Source organism: Gigantopelta aegis, unplaced genomic scaffold, assembly GCF_016097555.1.
Source record: "Gigantopelta aegis isolate Gae_Host unplaced genomic scaffold, Gae_host_genome ctg2140_pilon_pilon:::debris, whole genome shotgun sequence".
Classification (NCBI taxonomy): domain Eukaryota; kingdom Metazoa; phylum Mollusca; class Gastropoda; order Neomphalida; family Peltospiridae; genus Gigantopelta; species Gigantopelta aegis.
In genome coordinates, this window is record NW_024532854.1 from 45,041 (window position 1) to 64,741 (window position 19,701).

The 19,701-nt window shown below is 35.5% G+C and overlaps 1 protein-coding gene across 2 annotated transcripts in view; it reads right to left on the reverse strand.

Moving 5' to 3' along the window:
• Window positions 1–19,701, reverse strand: part of LOC121391340 — a 39,491-nt gene that overhangs the window by 9,783 nt on the left and 10,007 nt on the right. For both annotated transcript variants that reach the window (XM_041523001.1, XM_041523002.1), the window contains 4 exons: window positions 18,949–18,996; window positions 6,005–6,337; window positions 4,076–4,270; window positions 353–431 (listed from right to left, as the gene is read on the reverse strand). In XM_041523001.1, the coding sequence (XP_041378935.1) occupies window positions 353–431; window positions 4,076–4,270; window positions 6,005–6,337; window positions 18,949–18,996 (655 nt within the window). The remainder of the gene's footprint in view (window positions 1–352; window positions 432–4,075; window positions 4,271–6,004; window positions 6,338–18,948; window positions 18,997–19,701) is intronic.

The following is a 19,701-nucleotide window of genomic DNA, read 5'->3' on the forward strand; positions in this document are numbered from 1 at the left end:
GGCAAGAGTTCCGATCGTCCAGCATTTAGTGTTGGGTCAGTTCTCCTTAGAGCTATGTAAATGCTCAAACGATCGGAACTCTTTCAAAAGGTTTTCTGAGATTTGTAACAAAATTTAAAAAAAAAGTTTTAGGTGTTACATTAGTCACTTGTCATCGGGCATATGCAGTTAACATAATTACTTGCTCGGCATGAAAATTCCACTTGGCACGGGCGTCGGGCGATGGGATTTTTGATCCCCTGACTCTAACAACTAACCCGCTGTTCAGGACAGACAGACCAGATAAATCAGAGTGTGACATTAATAGGAAAATGTAACAACAATGTACCAGTAGTGCTAGTATTTTTTTTACCTTTTAACAATGACGACGACGACGACGAACACTACAGCAATTATCACTAAAGCACCGGCACCACCTGCTACAGCTGCAACTAAATAGTCAAATGTATATTAATAATTCGAATGTTACAATTTTCATACAGTAGACAGTATTTAGGATTATTGATAAAACCAAAACCAAATAAAAAAACAAAAAAAACAACAACAACAACACATAATAAATAAATAAATAAATAAATAAACGTTAGGGCGTTAGTTTTTTGTTTGTTTGGATGTTGTTGTTGTTGTTTTTATGTAACCGGGACCGAAAGTTTAACATTTGTCACTATGGCTGAAATTAATCTCTATGGAGTGGAGTTCATGAAACTATAAGACGACATTTTCTAAAGTTGACGCGAACAAGATGGCGGCTGTTTTTCAAAATGGCCGCCAGTTCATCATCAAAACTGCATATCCTCAGAACTACAGCATTTGGAAATGTGATCTTGTGTCAAAACAGATGTTTATGGACTCAATGAGTTCATTAAAACTGTTTCGAATACTGTCAGATATAGTGTTGACTAATGACTTGCCAAAATGGACGGTAATTATTGTATGAAAATCTAAAAATATGTGTATCATGACTTAGAAAAAGCTAATTTTATGTCAAATGTTAGTTTTAGATTGTTGATAAGTTTAGTTAGCATGTTTTACCAATTTAAAAAATGTTATTAAAATAAAATATAACTGCAAATTGTAAATAACTGTATAAAATAATAGATCAAAATACCGACATATGTCATCCTATTGATCAATGGTTCCTCAGTAAAAAAACGTTGTTGTAATTATACACCTATCAGCATCCATAAACACCTAACCACTATAGCCTGAATAAATACACGAATGGATGAATTAGTTAGTATGTTTGAATGGATGGATGAATGAATGAATGAATGAATGAGTGTTTAGTAAAACTCCAGCACATAAAAACCTTGAGGGTTGTTTACAAAACGACCTCAGTATGTTGTACATAATGCATAGTACATAGTACACACAGCCAGTGCACCACGACTGGCATAACAAAGGCTGTGCGATGATGCATATAAAAGATATCTTGTTATTAATGGAAAAATGCAGCGGGTTTCCTCTGTAAGACAATATGTTAAAATTACCAAATGTTTGACATCCAATAACCAATGATTTTTAAATCAATGTGCTCCAGTGATGTTGTTGAACAAAACATGCTTTAACTCAACTGACATAACATGTGTTGATGGATCACATGCAACAAAATAATCTGGTTCATCCCTTGGATACATCTGCATTCTGCTGTGCAAGGTTGTCCAATGTCAAGACATTAGCACTTTCAAGTACATGTGTATATAACAAGGGGTCGATTGGTGCACACCAGGATGTTCAGCAATCTTTGATCAATTAATGCAAATAGTCTGTTTTGGTAAACCCTTCCCATCACGTGTTTTCTCGAAATCAAACTTGGTGGAATCCTCATTCATGAGCATGTTTATGGCTAAGTCAGCTGGTATCAGTGCAGTCTGCACAATGTGTAAGCGTCTTCCACTGGTTGCCATTTCTTTCCATAAACACTCTTCTTATAGACAAAATCTCACTGAATATTGTTTAACAATGCGCAGTCAGCGATACTGAACACGGCTCAAAAAACCTAACTACAGCTACCATTTTTATTCCTAAAACAATATTGCCTTTCTTCTCAGGTTGGAAACGACTTAAACTGTTAAAACTGTACAAACTTTCTTCATTATTATGCAGTATACTTAGTGTTTCCCATGACCCTAGAAAGAGCTCACAGTACTGTAGCCAGTTGTAGGCTAGATACAGAAATCATATTACAGTGCTGCATATGCTTTAGTTAGTGCTACAAGAGCTGGTTTATACCAGGTATGACTGGAATATGTTCTTTCACTGCATATGAGGAGATATACAAGTATTTTCTTTATTCTAACTATACTCGTACTACGATAATACAGAAGCAATACGAGAACATCATTGCTTATTACAATGTATTGTGTTCACTTTTCTGAAGTACATTTTGCATGTAGCACAATTCTGATGTCAGCCTAATTCGTGTTTGAATATATTGACTTCACAACTGCCATCTTTTGTAATATTTACTTGTCTTGTTCTGTTCAGCACTGAGACACAGCATCTTCGTGCCGTTCAGACTGATACCTAGACATACGACCATGTACTTGTATAGACATATGCGAGGTTTGTCTAATATTATAACTGGAATGAACGAAATATTATTATATCTCCTCATATAAAAAAACAAAACGATATATGCCAGTCATAACTGGTTTACAACAGCGCATGCTATATAAGACCAGCTAAGGAATAAGCAATACAGTATCATTATTTGGCTGTGACACGGAAAATGTTCAATTTGATGATGAAGAAAGTTGACCAGTTGCAGTTGATTTTATACGAACAGTTATGATTTTAGGTTACATTTTTTGTAGTATTCTTCAAAACATGTCAGCTAAACTTATCGACCATTAACATTTAATATTTAACATAAAAGGAAAAAAGTATTACATTTTCATGCCAAAAACACTGCCAGCTTTTAAAAATGTCATCTTATATTTGCATGAACTCTGCACCCCAGAGATTAATTACCACCATGGTGACAAATGTTATACAGTCAAACCTGTCCTAGCGGCCACCTATAATCAGCAGTCACCTGCCTTAAGCGGCCACTTTTTTTCTCCCAAATGATTTATAATGTAAATGCACCTGCAATATGCCGCCATCTGTCTAACGCGGCCAGCGGCCACCTAAATCGGATCCTAAGTTGCCAAAGTACCTGTACTAAGCGGCCACAGTATATGTTTATCTTTATACAAAAGGGATATTTTAACAACAGCGATAAGGTGCAGCAAAGAATCGATCTTCACACCTTCAGGAATACTAGTACCCATTCAGTCCCGACATCTCAACTGTGCATCAATTAAGAAAGTATGACTCTGGAATTGCATCTGATTGCCTCTGGGCAGGCTACGCTTAACATTTGTAGATTCACTTACTATGACAATACACTGCATGAAGTAGGAATTAAATAATTAAATGGAACAAGAAAACAAACTTGTTGAGTTCTAACGGTTAATTTAATACATTCCAGTTTTCCTAAAGGAGGCGACATGTCAAAAGTTGATTTATAGCCAACAGTGAAGCACACATCCGTTAATTAATTAGCAGTTCAGAGGGTAAAATAAGACACACCACCAAATGCTTTAAAGACTATGTGGCAACCTGTAATCAGCGACCACCTGTCTTAAGCTGCCACTTTTATCTACTTTTATCACTTTTAAGTGTGACCGCTTAAGACAGATTTGACTGTACTTCCGGCCCGGTACACTGCATGTTTGGTGGCCTCTGCTGCAGAACTAATAGCTGTATTTCAGTGAGAATCGTTTTCTATTACAAGATTAGTCTTGAAGCTGGGAAATATAATTTGAAATTTACAAACGTAGCATGATACGTTAAAATTATTTAAAAAACATTGTTACTTTATTCATTTCTTTCTTTATTTATTTCTTTATTTTACCGAATCATTTATTTATTTTATTTATTTATTTATTTATTTACATAAGCATTTATTTATTCATTATTTATTTATATGTATTGTTTAATTATTTATTTTGTCTTCATTTTTTGTTTTCTGTCCACTTTATTCTTCTTCTTCTTTTTTTTTGTGCTAGAATATTAAACTATGGAGTACCTGGAAAAGATTCTGCACCAGACTGTCTGTTCGACTCCTCTGTGGAAACTGTAGTATCTACAATATTTGACTTTGATGACTCCACTGGCAGTGAACCCGGTGTTGTGGATCTCACTGAGGTGATTTTCTCGTCCGACTGAGTTGAACTTGTCGTCGAGTTACCGTCAGGCGAATAACATCGAATAGTCAAAGTACCTATAGATAAAATGAAAATACATAAATTAGGGACGAAACCTTACTTGTCAACCAATTTAGTTCAAGACACATATATAAAGCAATTAAAAAAAAAACGTCGAAATTAACTTTTGATAAAACAGTGAGGCATGTATTATTTATATTTTTAGGACTTCAAGCCATGTGAGCGGCGGAGCTCTTACTATTGTTTATGTTCGGATTCTCCTTATTATTACTTATTCCTCCCTTTTCATTCCGGATGATTTAAAAAATAAAAAAAAGCACCTCGATCTGACAGATTTGAAACTTTTCGGAGATGGTAGGGCATCAACTGAAGATGTGCAAGACATTGATAAGAACACTGTAGGTCAAAGGGCATCGTGAATTAAAAATATTTTAATATATATATATATATATATATATATATATATATATATATATATATATATATATATATATATATATATTAAAGTGCTGAGTCAAGGTTAAAGTTAAAGTGTGTTTTGTTTAACGACATCAGTTGAGCACATTGATGTATTAAACATCGGCTGCTGGATGTCAAACATTTGGTAATTTTGGTAATTGTCTGAGAGAGGAAACCCGCTATATTTTTGCCATTGAAATGCACTAAGAAACAAGATGCCAACACATGTCATTGAAATGCACTATGAAACAAGATGGCCCTCCCCACCAATTAAGATACCCCCACTTTGAATTATAATATACATTGTGTAAAAAGTATTTTCAAATTGAGTCACTAGCAGGGGCTGTTCGGGGGGAACCAAAGGCGGAAGCTCCTCCACCAATCCCTTTTGACAATATCTCCAGCATCGTTAAAAGGCAGTTTGAACAGCCGTAATCGGCAGCTCATCTGCTTTCTATCCCACTTCCATCCCATCCATAAAGGTACCAGTACAGACAGGTGAGAATCGGAGGAGATCCCAAAAGCCGGCGGCTCAAATTCCAACAGGGGCGGAAAGCGGGAGAGTGACGGTGTGGGGGTGGGGGTAGGGGTGGGTGGGGTGGTGGTGGTGGTGGAAAGCCGGCGTCACCATTGTCGGAGGCGGCCCCTTCTGTTTTTGCGACGTCATCCAGGAAATCTCTAGTACCGGCAGGGGCGGTTCGGGAGCAAGCCAGCTACTCCTTTTGGGACGGTCCCTACCGTGTCATGCCTCCACTTTAAGAGAGGTCAGGTGAAGGGACAAAACTAACATAAATTTAAGAAATGTAGTGTGACCAAATATGTAAGGTCGAGCTATCCTGCACCACATAAAATTTGTCATGAAACCTTGCAGTAGCTCAGGCTAAAATGTAATTTTGACAGAAGAACAAAATGACAATGACTCTCTCAAATAACCATTATCTTGACACAAACCTTTTCTGCTGATTTTGGCTGGACCATGGGCATGATCAACGGAAAATGTGTCGTTTGCAACATTTGTCCAGTACACTCATGAACAATAACTGTGGAACATCCAGTACACACACTGTAACACAGGTGTTGACAGCACAACAGGAGAATCTGATTCGTTCAACTCCAATTATGTTTATGGCGGTGTTAATTTTTGTATGAAATAGACTAGATGATACGTTACTAAGAGAGAGAGAGAGAGAGAGAGAGAGAGAGAGAGAGAGAGAGAGAGAGAGAGAGAGAGAGAGAGAGAGAGAGAGAGAGAGAGAGAGAGAGAGGGACTTGCATGCAAAAACAAAAACCCAGACACGCCCTTAATACCTTCAAAATTAAAATACCTGTACCTGCGCCGTTGTTTTGGTGGATATCTAGACAGTATTTGACATTGTGGGGTGATTCGTTTGTTTCCAGTTGTATCAAGTTCTTATCTTGATTTATATTTCGTCCATTAGATTCACTGGGACCTTGGCAATTGTAGGCCAACAGTTTTGATGTATTTATGGTTAATGTTGATCCACAATTCATTCCTGGATATTGTATCATACCAAAGCCAGCGTTCATATACACTGTAGCATGAAGAGAGCAGTTGCAGATAGTTTTTGTATGAGCAGACGCGAATCCGTCAAGAAATAGTCCTGTAACATTATCGATTCCTTCATTTGTGCACATGTGTATTACTGAAATAAATAAATAATAATATTAATATTACATAATAATAATAATAATAATAATAATAACGATATTAATATTATATAAAAGCAATAATAATAACAATAACAATAATAATAATAATTATTATTATTATTATTATCATTGTTATTTTTTATTAAGATGAAGAAGAAAACTAATGTTGAATTTCCTGTAATATTTAGATTCATTATATTTGAATGGCCAAAACAATTTGTCTCGACAAACTCGTCCGATATCAAGTTTTTTCGCCGTAACATTATAATTTATTACATACCCATTAAATCTTACTATATAAATACAGCTCTGAATACAAGAATTGAATACAACTTTCCGTATTCAACTCAACTGCCGGAACTATACCGTATTCACCGCTACTATTTATAGCACATGGTTACCGGGAATGCCCTTCGCGATATGTAAACAAAGTTGGTGCTTTGTTTGAATTGTCTATTAAAGCAGTTAATGCTATTTTGTGGAAATTTTGAACTGAAAATAGACAAAAACGGTGACAAATAATATTTACAATTTAATGAGCGCGATACCAAAACTTGAGACGGGAACACTACTAACCAACGAGCTTTTAATCCACGATAGTTAAGGTCGACGACAGTCACTTTTTGGACCCTTGTTTTGGCTTTGTACACAATTCTTATTCTTATTCAATGAATAAAACATCTCCAACCGTAATTTTGTGATATGATATATTTGACAAAATGTACCTTTTATTTATTTCATCTTTCAAAACTTCAAATTAATATTTTGTCCAGAATTATGAAAAATAAAAGAAGTACTGACCTGTAAACAGCGTTGTCTGCTTGTTATAGGAATATGACAGGGGTCAAGGTTAGTAGACTAGTTTTTATTTTAATGTGGCGCAGCATTGTAATAATACGGCTAATTTTGAATTTAAAGGACGTCAATATTCCAATGACGTCACTTTGTATCTCCTTACAATAACCATAAACTGAGTACATGATGTTTCCTTTTTGGAAAAATTCCAATGTAAAATTGCTATTGAATTTATTTATTTTTTAACATTACTAATGCACCTGGGTGTGTTTGAACAAAATCTTGTTATTAAAAAATTGTACCTTTTACGAAATATGGATTTCTAGTGAAATTACGGTAAGATATGCTATATTTATTGTGTACGAAGCCAAAACAAGGGTGCGAAAAGTGACTGGTCGACTTTAGCAACAATGCCGTCGCATGCACCGTCTCCTCACGTAGAAAACTTGAAGGAACTGTCAACCGGATTATTAAGTGGAGCGATTATTTATGGAGGCACATTTAATATAAACTTAAACTTTTCACCAACGAATAATTCCATGAACATCAATAAAAGAAAACACACCGATGACGACTCAGACACTGAGTGAACAATTCTTGACATTTTTCTTCGTTGATAAAACTGGCACGCTGAAGGTTTTCTGACGTATTATGAGCAAATTAAATATTATATTGTTCGTGAATTTTAGCTATTACATTGTCTTTAAAAGGCATTTCAAACAATATCATTAAAATTATAGGTAACTTCACTCGTTCTTTCTTATTTCTGTCTATTGTTTAAATAGAACTATATTTCTATGTGTAATAATTGGTGGTTCTTCGGTCCGCGTAGTAACACAGCTGACCTAGTTGTGTAAATATAGAAATCCCCGTCATTAGCTAGCAGTGTTACAATTTCTAAATTATTATTTGGAAAAAAAAAATCCAATTTAGGGTACCGTATGTAATAAATACAAAACTACATATATATCAAAAGAATTTAAGGGTCAGACGATAGTTTCGACATTATTTTCTGAATGTCAATTATATTAGCTAGACCATAATGTCACGCATGGTATTGTTCCATTTTGACGAAAGTGGGTCTAAGCAACCCATAAATGAATTAAAATCCACTGTCATTGACACTGTCGACTAGTTCTAATGGCGAAAACATGCTTACATTTGCACGTAAATTAGGGCGAAAGCGAAAGGTCTGCTAAGTGCCCATAACTTGCTTTTTCACAAAGCGCTTCATTTGCACGCTTTGCATGTGTATTCCATGTTCCCAATGCTGAATTTCCGTATAATTGGAGCTTGCGTTCGTGTATGGTGCACACTCCAAATTCGACAATGGTACGACGTCAACTGACTATCGAAGATCGAGGAAGGGCTATTGCTTGGCTTCAGGATGGCAATACGCAAAGAAATGTTGCTCTGAGACTTGGTGTCAGTCAGAGTGTCGTTGGCCGACTGTGGCAACGGTACCAAGCAACGAATTCTATTCGAAATCGTCCACGTTCGGGAAGACCCCGAAGCACTACAAATAGAGAGGACCGCTACATCACCAATATGGCTCTACGTCAACGCACAACCACTGCACGCCGATTACGTGACAATCTGCGGACTGCAACTGGAACTCGAGTGTCTGATCAAACCATACGCAATCGTCTGAGAGCCAATAATCTACGCTGCCGTCGCCAGGCTGTTCGACCACCACTCCTACCACGTCACAGAACGGCCAGACGTCACTGGTGCACGCTTCATCTGCGGTGGCAACGTGTTCAGTGGGGTCCAGTGATATTCACTGATGAGTCCAGGTTTAGTCTCCAGTTCAACGACGGTCGGGTTCGTGTCTACAGACGTCCTGGGGAGCGCTTCACTGACGTTAACGTTAGACAACGTCACCGTTTCGGTGGTGGCAGCGTCATGGTGTGGGGCGGCATCTCTATCCACCACAGGACCCCCCTCTATGTGGTGGATGGCAATCTGAATGGAATCCGCTATCTGAATGAGATTATCCGGTCGTTGGTTCTCCCAGGCCTTCAGCAGATTGGCGGCGGGGCAGTTCTGCAGGATGACAATGCCAGACCCCACCGCGCCAGGGTGGTAACGGACTTTCTCAGACAACAAGGTATCGCCAGGATGGATTGGCCAGCATATTCGCCTGACTTGGCCCCAATAGAGCACTCCTGGGACGAATTAGGCAGGAGAGTTCGGGATAACCATGCCCCTCCGGCCAACCTTCATGATCTGGGTCAACTTCTTATGGCAGAGTGGCAGGCCATTCCCCAAGAGTTCTTCAGACGTCTGATCAACAGCATGAGGCAACGATGTGTCGAGTGTATTCGCGCCAGGGGTGGATTCACACACTATTAAACGAATGTTCTAATGTGTAAAATCCATGTTTGACAACCTTCAACTTTCACAGCATGTCATGTGACTTTCTTGTATACAGTGACGTTTATTTGTGTTTTTTTGTAAATATGGAACAATAAATAAAAAATTTGGTGTAGTTTACATCATCAATCTAATACACTCTGAAACTTATTTGGTTATACATTTTTGACCCTTAAATTCTTTTGAGTAGTATATATATAATATGTGGTTTTCTGTTTTCTGTATTCCCATCATGTATTTCCTGCCGGAAACCCCTCTGTCTGCGGCATCGGGGTTTCCTGCAGGAAATACACTCGTGGAATACAGAAATCAGAAAACAACATATATGTAGTTTTGTCTATTTCTAGTATATGTATCCGGTTATTCCGTTATACGTATAATATTACCAAAAGGAGTTGCCATATCAAACATCAACAAAATGCCAAGTGAAAATTATTGATTTTGAATATACATCACCCAATCTTAGATGACTTAAGATTGCACAGACATAAAATACATCACCTTGAACACCAACATTACACATTCGGCGAAATATGTTTTAGTAGCTGCATTAAATCGGACGATTTCAGAGGGTGTATGGTTTCACACCATGTGGAATGGTTACTGGTGGAAGTGATCTAACGTTTCGTATTTTCACCAATCAACGTTTGTACCATCTAAATGTAGCTTTTCTGGTGACTTATCCATATCAGGTTTAATAGGTTTAAATGCTTCAGTCCTTTTAATCATGTTAATAATTAGCCCCTAAGTGCATTTAGTTATGGCCGATCAGTTCCAGGTAAAGCTGAAGCATACTAATGTACTAGTAATTGCTATGTTATGGTGAGAAATGTTGGCGTCACACGATTATACATTTTGCTAGATAAATTGTCTTGGTAAACAAAATACAAGGATAAATTATATATCAATTATATTGAGATAGAAAATGAGAATGATAAAACTATAAGGTATGACTGAAATGTTCTGATGAATTACGCTGACTGAGTTATTATTTATTCAACATATAATCCCCTCCGTGGTCTACACATGGCTGCCAACGATGCTCGAGTGCCTAGATCACACTTGTGTTGCAGGCTTCCTCTTGGTGGATTAAAAGCTCATCCACAGCTGAAATGATACCATCATCATTTACATAATGCTCACCAGTCTTTTTTTTTAATTTTGAGAAGAGGTAGAAATCTAGGGGTGCCAAATCTGGTGAATACGGAGGATGATTAATACGTTCAAAGCCACATTTATACAAAGCAGCCATGGCAGCAACAGGTGCATAGATGTATTGGAACCAAGCTTGCTGTAACGTTTGTTATACCCAATTTAGTTCTTAACATTTTCGTGAGAAATGCCTACTGTACTGGCTATGTGATGTGTGGTGAGTCGTCACCATCCTTGTATTTTATTAACATTTCTTTTAGTAGTGTCAGTTGAAGATTGTCCTGGATAATGTTTGACGCCCGTTTCTGCTCTTGAAATCCGCTGCCCACCTCTTAACTGTTAACTGACAAAGGAAGGAACATCATCCCTGTTGGCTGTTGGAGTTAGTCCTTTTAGTTGGAGATACTTGATGACAGCGCAGAAACCAGTTTTGTCCATGTTTTATCAACAGAGAATATCTAGTCACTTTTTTGACTTTAGAGATATGCTACAAGATGATGTATTTGGTTCAAATGTATCATATGAACATAAAACATATTGTATTTAATGCATGCAAACTGTTATGAGTGTACAATACATCATTCGTAATTAATACTAGAACTTTTCGTCCACCCTTCATATAAATACTAGTAACTGGTAACTTGCGTGGATATGTCCATTTATCACAGAAATGTTGGCGTTGTGATCTATTTGATCCATGTCAAGAAACTTATTTTTTGGGGGTAAAGGATTGGGTTACCCTTACAACGTAGCAGTTGGTTTCAAAATGATTGTTTTAGGTGATACTTAACAAATGCAGTGGTCATGTCTTTCTTTTTGCAACCATTGTGGAATGTTGGATTCGTGCAGTGATAAAATGCATCTGTATTACAAAGTGATTACTAGAATTGAAAAAAACAACCACAACTTTATTTGAAGTATAAATCATTCATTGGGGAATATGTTTAGAATGTAAGATACGGTCACTTCTTACTCTTGGAGGCCATTTTCATAACCATCTTGTATTGAAATGATAATGCAGTATGTCAGTTAACAAGAGTTCGTTATAAATGAGTTCCTGGACCATAAAAGTCATTCAATAACATAACAATATCTTCCCAGTTGATGTAAAATCGATAAATTACGATTTCCTCGTTATAAATTACAATTTACTTATATATTGTCGGCCATCATGGATTACAATGATGTTGTAATGTCTTACTTAGCTGGGGATAGTTCAAAATGCATTCCTGGTGAATGTTGACAAGTGCATTTCAGTTTGTGTGATTAAAACTGTCTATATATTGACAAACAGATTAATACAGAGAAACGTTATTAAAATTTTAGGAAAATGCACCTTCTCTACTCCTTTTCTGACCATAAGCTCCTCTGTAGAAAAATCCACTATTGCTTTTTTATATACAGATACATACATCAATCAAAAAGCATAGTTAAATTGTTTGCCCTCGGATGGTACCAATTGGTCACATGTGTGGTCTCGGCTCATGAACTATTAGTTTAAAATCTAGAACATGAATGTCTTTAGTAATGCAATATTTTTATTATTTGACATAAAATGTATGCAGACTAGGAGGGAAATTAATTGTCAAATGATTAAATTTCCATATGGCTCCCATTTTGAATTTTAACATGATTGCCATGACTGGAGGATGCTTATAAAAATGCCACCCTTTAATTAATCTTAGAAATGTGCAGACAAAATAATTGTGCTTCTACGTTAACAGGGAGTTAAGATATATGAAAAATACATTAAAATGGTGGCCATTTTGACTTTCAAGATGGCTGTAATGCCAAAATTACTAAATAAAATGTTATCAGTGAGTTCATTGGCCTAAATATGTAAATAGACACAAGAATTGTGTTTCTATATTAAAGGGACACGCCCTAATTGTTAACCATTACGCCGTTGTTTTTCCCATTTCAATGTCACAGACGTTAGTATACCATGTGACCGTTATCGTTCTGGTTCGGTTTGTTTTCTCGTGCACGGTTCACGCAATCAACATCCGATTTGTTGTCGTTTGCGTGTTGTTCATTTGTGAGGTTTTTCGTCACAGTTCGTGAACATTTTCAATAACAATAAAGTTCAGACAAGTAAGTATCTCAATACAAAACGTTACAAACCCTTAAAACCAATAATTTTGCTAAGTCTTACGATATCTGGAGAGGGGATACAACCTTGGGGGTGGGGGTGGGGGACACAAGCTATATTGTTACCTTTATTTAAATAGAGAAGGGGGAACATGTTTTACATTTTCGTCCTGGGGAGGGGAAGTGCCTCTCCACCCCTGACGACTACTACTACTACTACTACCACCACCACTACCACTACCACTACCACTACCACAACCACCCACCACCCACCACCACCCACCACCACCACCACCAATAATAAACGGTGCATCTAATTGCTAATAACAATAGGTTAGGCACTAGTACCCGGTTCCGAATAGCAAATGTAGGCTAATTGCGGTTTATGTAAAATATATAACATTTATTATTTCAAACACTGTAGTATAGTCAACATGGTCAGTGTCGTCTTATTCCAATTCAAGTATCATGATTGCTGCAGCAGCCACTTCCGAAACAGAAGCACCCATGTTCATAAAGTAACTTCCTGTTCCAAACTCATTCCTTTCGCTGTCCAGGACAGAACAGTTGGAACATGTCCAGGAGAGGTGAAAGGAACGCACCCCAAGTCTGTGCGCACTCTGTGAAATTTGTCGTGACGTAGGCATTTTTGTGCTTCGAGCGACATCTACCGGTGACATCAGAATACTAACTTTCTAAATTATTTCAAGCAATTGGGACATGGGGATTCCCATGGTATTTATCGATATAAAACCTGCTTTTTCACTCCATTTTATAAAAACGTGATCTAAGTGTGTTACAGGTTTGTAGATTAACCAAAATTATAATTAATTTTCGCTGGATGGAACTAGGGCATGCGGCTTTAACTAATATGTAAAATATCCTAAAATGAATTTCAAATGACTGAAAAAAATGCTACCAATGGATTTCTAATTCTGGATAGCCTTAAGAATACAAAGAAATACATTTTACTGACGAGCACACACACACACACACACACACACACACACACACACACACACACACACACACACACACACACACACACACACACACACAAAAACCCCGCAAATTTACATAATTGCCTGGACTATAAGAACCCTTGAGCAAGTTTAATTTAGTTTATCTTGTAACCCGTTTATGGGAAGTCTAAGACATACGGCAAAACAGAATTGTGGTGACGCTATGTATATGGCATTTGAAATATGATTAAATACAACAAAATTGCATACCAAACTGAATCAACCAAACTATTGATTTAAAATTTTAATTTGCATAGTATTTAATAAAAAATCTCAACTTTAACGTCGCTTTTCTCAGTTTGATTGATTTTTCGATTAAAATAGGGGAGTTGAAATAGGATAGCGTTCTACCTGAGAGAGTCGAAGCAACCACCATGGTTATTCCATATAGGATGATGTGCTGCATCATATTTCTGTGGAGGTCAGCTTTGAAAAGTATGAGGGGGTCACCAGATTCATAAACGGTCAAGGGGGTACAAATCAAATTCGAAGCAAAATGCAAATTTTCATTTGTTTTTCTCATAAATATCATCTTCACAGTCATACCTTATATATCGGATTACTTATAAACACACATAACACACTGAATTAGAAAAAAACCTATATGTTTAAAATTTTGATTTGCATATGCTTCAACACAAAATCTCAACATTAATATACATTTTCTCCTTCCACTGATTTTCTTTCAATCCAAACATTTGGTTTAAAAATGGATTTCGTTCTACCAAAGAAGGAATCACAGCGACCACCATGGTTATGCCATATAGTATGATGTGCTGCTTTATATTTCGGTGTTGTAAACTTGCTTCTATTTTTACTTAAATGTATTAAATTTGCATATGTGGTACACATGTATGATAGGATCGAAAAATCTGCCAAACTAAAACCAATAAAAATAATGTTAAAGTTGAGATCTGTTAATGAATATTGTGCAAAATCCAAATTTTAACGCAACAGTTTGGTCGTTTCAGTATGTTGTATGTATTTAAATCAATCCCATTTAAAAAGTATGATTGCCAAGATAATATTTATGAAGAAATTTACAGGAGTTTATTTCAAATTTGTACTCTTGACCTTTATTAACCTCTGCTGGCCACACACACTTTTCAAAGCTAACCTCAAGTAGAATACATGTATGATGCAGCACATTATTCTACATGGAATAACCATGGTGGTAGCTTTTACTCTCTGTCTTTGCTAGAACTAAATCCTATTTTAAACCACCTTTTGGATTAAAAAAAAGAGAAAAATCAGTCAAACTGAGAGATTTTGTATTGAAGTCTATGCAAATCAAACTTTTAAAGACAGTTTGGCCAATTGAATGTGTTGATTGTGTTTATAATATATAAAAAAGTATGACTACAAATGTGTATCCCTTGACTTTTAATGACCATATGTGACCCTGCACACACTTTTCAAAGCTCACCACCTCCACTGGACTATGGTGCAGCACATCATCCTACATGAAATAACCATGGTGGTCGCTTTGACTCCTTCTCTGGTAGAACGAGATCCTATTTGAAGCCCCTTTTTAAATAGAAAAACCTGCAAAACTGAGAAAAGTGACGTTAAAGTTATCATTTCTACACCGACCGTCACCATAAATGATTTTTGTTCGATATCAGTAATGATTAATACATTGATGATTGAGCCAAAGTGTAGCGTAATATATCACTTCCATTGGGCTATTTCTCCTTTCAGCCAGTGCACCACAACTAGTATATCAAAGGCAGTGGTATGTGCTATCCTTTCTGTGGGATGGTGAATATAAAAGATCCCTTGCTGCTAATGGAAAAATGTAGCGGGTTTCTTCTCTATGACTCTGTCAAAATAATCATATGTTTGACATACAATAGCCGATGATTAATAAATCAATGTGCTCTAGTGGTGTCATTAAACAAAACCTCCTTGAAACTGTTTTAACTTCAACACCACACGACCGGTGATTGGTAATAAATGTGAGTATGTTTGTTGTAAAAGCAATTAGTTTCATCTTGACAAAAAAAGTTTACAAATTTTACTTCATCTAATTCCACTGTGCCTTGTGCTTGAAACATGTATGGGGTACCTGTGAAAAAAGTACTCAAATGTTGTGCGGAACTAGTGCAGTCATATTAGTCCATGAGCCAGAGGTACCATCTGGAGGACGAATGCTCATAGTGATTTTTGTCAAGGCCTACATTCCTTGGGATGGAAAATTTATGATAGCATTGCAGGACTCACAGCTTTCTGTGTGTATCTCCCCATTTCCACGACAGTTATATGTTTACAGAACTGCTAAAGGGTGACTATATTAAAAGCATTGTAAAATATCTGTTAGGGCATTTAGGAATACAAAACTTGGAGGATTGGGAGGTAATGGACTGGAGATATATTACCAATATTGAAATCCTTAGATGATTAGAGTCTCATATAACACTTTTTCTGTAACGTTACAAAATACAATTCACACAGTTTTATTTTTCAGTAGAAATTTAATATAAATTTTAAGCTCAGCACCTCAGATATTCTCTTTAAATGTTCTAATTACAACAGAAGCTCATTTGGACATCCAGTTATTATTTAAATCCTATAAATAAAGTGTTGTTGCTGGATTTGCTGTGTAATTACACATTTTATAACCCACACCTATTTCCACAACAGGTATATGTTTACAAAATTGCTAAAGGGTGACTATATTAAAAGCATTGTAAAATATTTCTCAGGGCATTTAAGAATACACATCTTGGGGTATTGGTACACAATGGTTGGAGAATTCAGATATAATACAAATATTGAAATCCTTTAAGGATTAGTGTCTCATATAACACTTGTTCTGTAACGTTACAAAATACAATTCACACAATTGTATTTTTCACTAGAAATTTAACATAAAAGTTAGCTCAGTTAGCCCTTAGCTCAGAAGAAAGAGACTATAGTATTCCTAGAGATCCCTGGCGTTCCATTGCTCTCAAATGTGGTCCTAAAATTGGTGCAAGTATCGTTGAATCTGTATTAACAATCAAAATGTTTGTAGAGTTGTATACGCTGGTGTTACACTGCCAATGTACCCAGGAATCAGAACCGTGCGTCTAATATGAAGCCTTTCCGAATGAACGCGGGACATGACGAAACATTACAAAATGTAAGAATAAATGTTCACTTCGCCTATTTTTATCACAATTCTTCCCTTTCTTCTTTAAAGGGAAAAATTCACTTCTCATACAATTTTCAATATCCTGCCAGGATATGTTTTTGTTCTGTGCAAAGAAGGGCAGAATCGAAAGTGTAACTATGTAGGAATTGTCTGATAAAACATACCCAACATACAATCAACCAGGTTGTAATGTACAATATGACCCAGTGACACCAAATGCCGTTAATATAGGCTAGAAAATAGGAACAAAAGTTACTATATAGCATCTATATAGACTGGTATAATGTTGATAATTGAAGACTGTGACAACTAGGTTGAAGACAGTGATGGAAATGTAGCACAGAAATTTTGATATCTGCAAAATATGCATCCTTCTTTATCATGACATTTTTAATCTATCAAGGCAATGTATGCATTTCCAACTGATTTATTGTTTCGACTCAGTCGTGTACAACAATATGGTTTTAAACAATAATCTTTATTATCACCTGCATGTATCAATAAATATGTGATCAAAGTACATTTTAAGTTAACAGGAATCTTTAATGGGTTTATATTAGAAAATAATAAATATAATAATAATTATATTAAAGCCATATGAATGCTCATGTTAACAACTTCATCAGCAAATGGCTTAACAAATGCTTTATGGACGATATAAATAATGCTTGCGAGTCCAACAAACATTTATGTTAGCCACATTTGTTACTACTGTCGTCTATGGGATTTGATTTGGTAGTATACACCCTGTAACACTAATAGAATCTCATCTAAAAGTATTTAAGGAACAACACACCCTATCCCTTTCTTTCAGGAAATTCCGACGTTTCGCAGATTACACAAATGCCGTTAAATGCATTTACTTAAATACGGATGATTTTACGGATATTTGATCGGGGAATGTAATACATATCAAGTGTTCACTCAAAACAATTGCCATAAATTATTACAAAAATTAAAAAAAAAAATGAATGAATGAATGAATGTTTAACGACACCCCAGAACGAAAAATACATCGGCTATTGGGTGTCAAACTATGGTAAATGCAAGCAAATAAAGTGATGAACATCAACAAGTCAAAAATTCAACAGGTAAATAAAAACACAGTGTAAAGGACTGTAAAAAATAAAACTCAGTGTCACGTAAAAATTGTAAAATAATTTCTGGATGGAATCAAAAGGATACCACCACAGATCGCTGTCAAAATATTTTTTTTCTAGTCAAAACAAACAAAACAAAACAAACAGCAGCAATAAATAGCATAAAACTATTAAGTTGCATTGAAGGAATTTGACTAAACATAGTGGAGAATAATAATATTCAGGTATATTAGCTTTCATGTTAAAATTATAAAGATTATTATCATTATTATTATTATTTATTTATTTATTTATTATTTATTTAATTTTATTTTTGTATAATTATTATTTTTTAATATCAACATTTAATATGAAATCACTTCAGATTAGAATTAATATGCAACTTCATAATTATATACATGTATTTTTATCTAAAGCCGTACATAGACAATAAAAATTCAACACCCCCAACCCCCTCCCCAAAAACAACCCAAAACAATATCCAAAACAATATCCAAAACAAACACACAACCCCACTCCTTAATAAATAAATAAATAAATAATAAAACTAAACTAAACTAAACTAAACTAAACTTAAAAAAACAAACAAACAAAAAACAAACAAACAAACAAACAAAGACAAACAAAACAAAAACAAAAAACCCCGAAAAAAGACAACACGATTGTATGTCAGGCTGATAATGTTACTTTATAACATTGATATGGATATAATTGTGACATGTCAGGCAGAATCGATAGCAAAAGCCGTCCTTTTCTTTGAAATTGCAGAAACATTTGTACAGCACAAAAACAATTTAACTTTCCAATATTTTCTAACACTAAACATTTCTCTGTATTGCCTCAACAATATCTATCCCTAGGATATAGGGTACAATTACACCTGTGTTGCATTAAATCTAATGTGTTCCCGTTTAATAAACTGTATAACATACCTGGGTATTTAGTTTGTTTTGTTGATTCTAATGGGCAGGCCTTGTTAGCTGAAATAACACAAACATAATTTTATATATTATTTATAATAATGTTTGGTTATCTTAAAGAAATTGGCGAGAGAGAGAGAGAGAGAGAGAGAGAGAGAGAGAGAGAGAGAGAGAGAGAGAGAGAGAGAGAGAGAGAGAGAGAGAGAGAGAGAATGGCTACATCACAGATTTTTATGTATTAGTTGTAGAAGAAACCCAATTTAAATATCGAAATATATTGGTCATCTCAGAGTTATGAAGTTAATGTTCATCTTTTATCACAATGATGCACAGAGTGGTCAAGACAATGAGTCAAAGCCAAGAGAGCTTACCAGTACAGGTACAATGTATAATATTCGAAATAAGTAGGGGATATGCAAATATAACACAATATAACAGATGTATTAATTTTTATTGCAATATTAAGAAAATAAATAAATAAAAGGGAATAAACATAAAAATTCCTGAAATTACCAATTTACAAATTTATTACTGATGGCATATAGAAGGTTTTAAAAGTATTGATGTTAAATATATATCCGTTTTGATAAAAAAAAGTTTTAAAAAAGACAACAAAAACGTTTTGAAAAAAACAACAACAACAAAAACAAAAAAACAACAACAACAAAACAAACAAACAAACAAACAAACATTGTCAACCACCTTAAGAAACATGATTTTATTGCTTCACAGGAAACTTGAACAGCACAGTCTAACTTGTCAAAC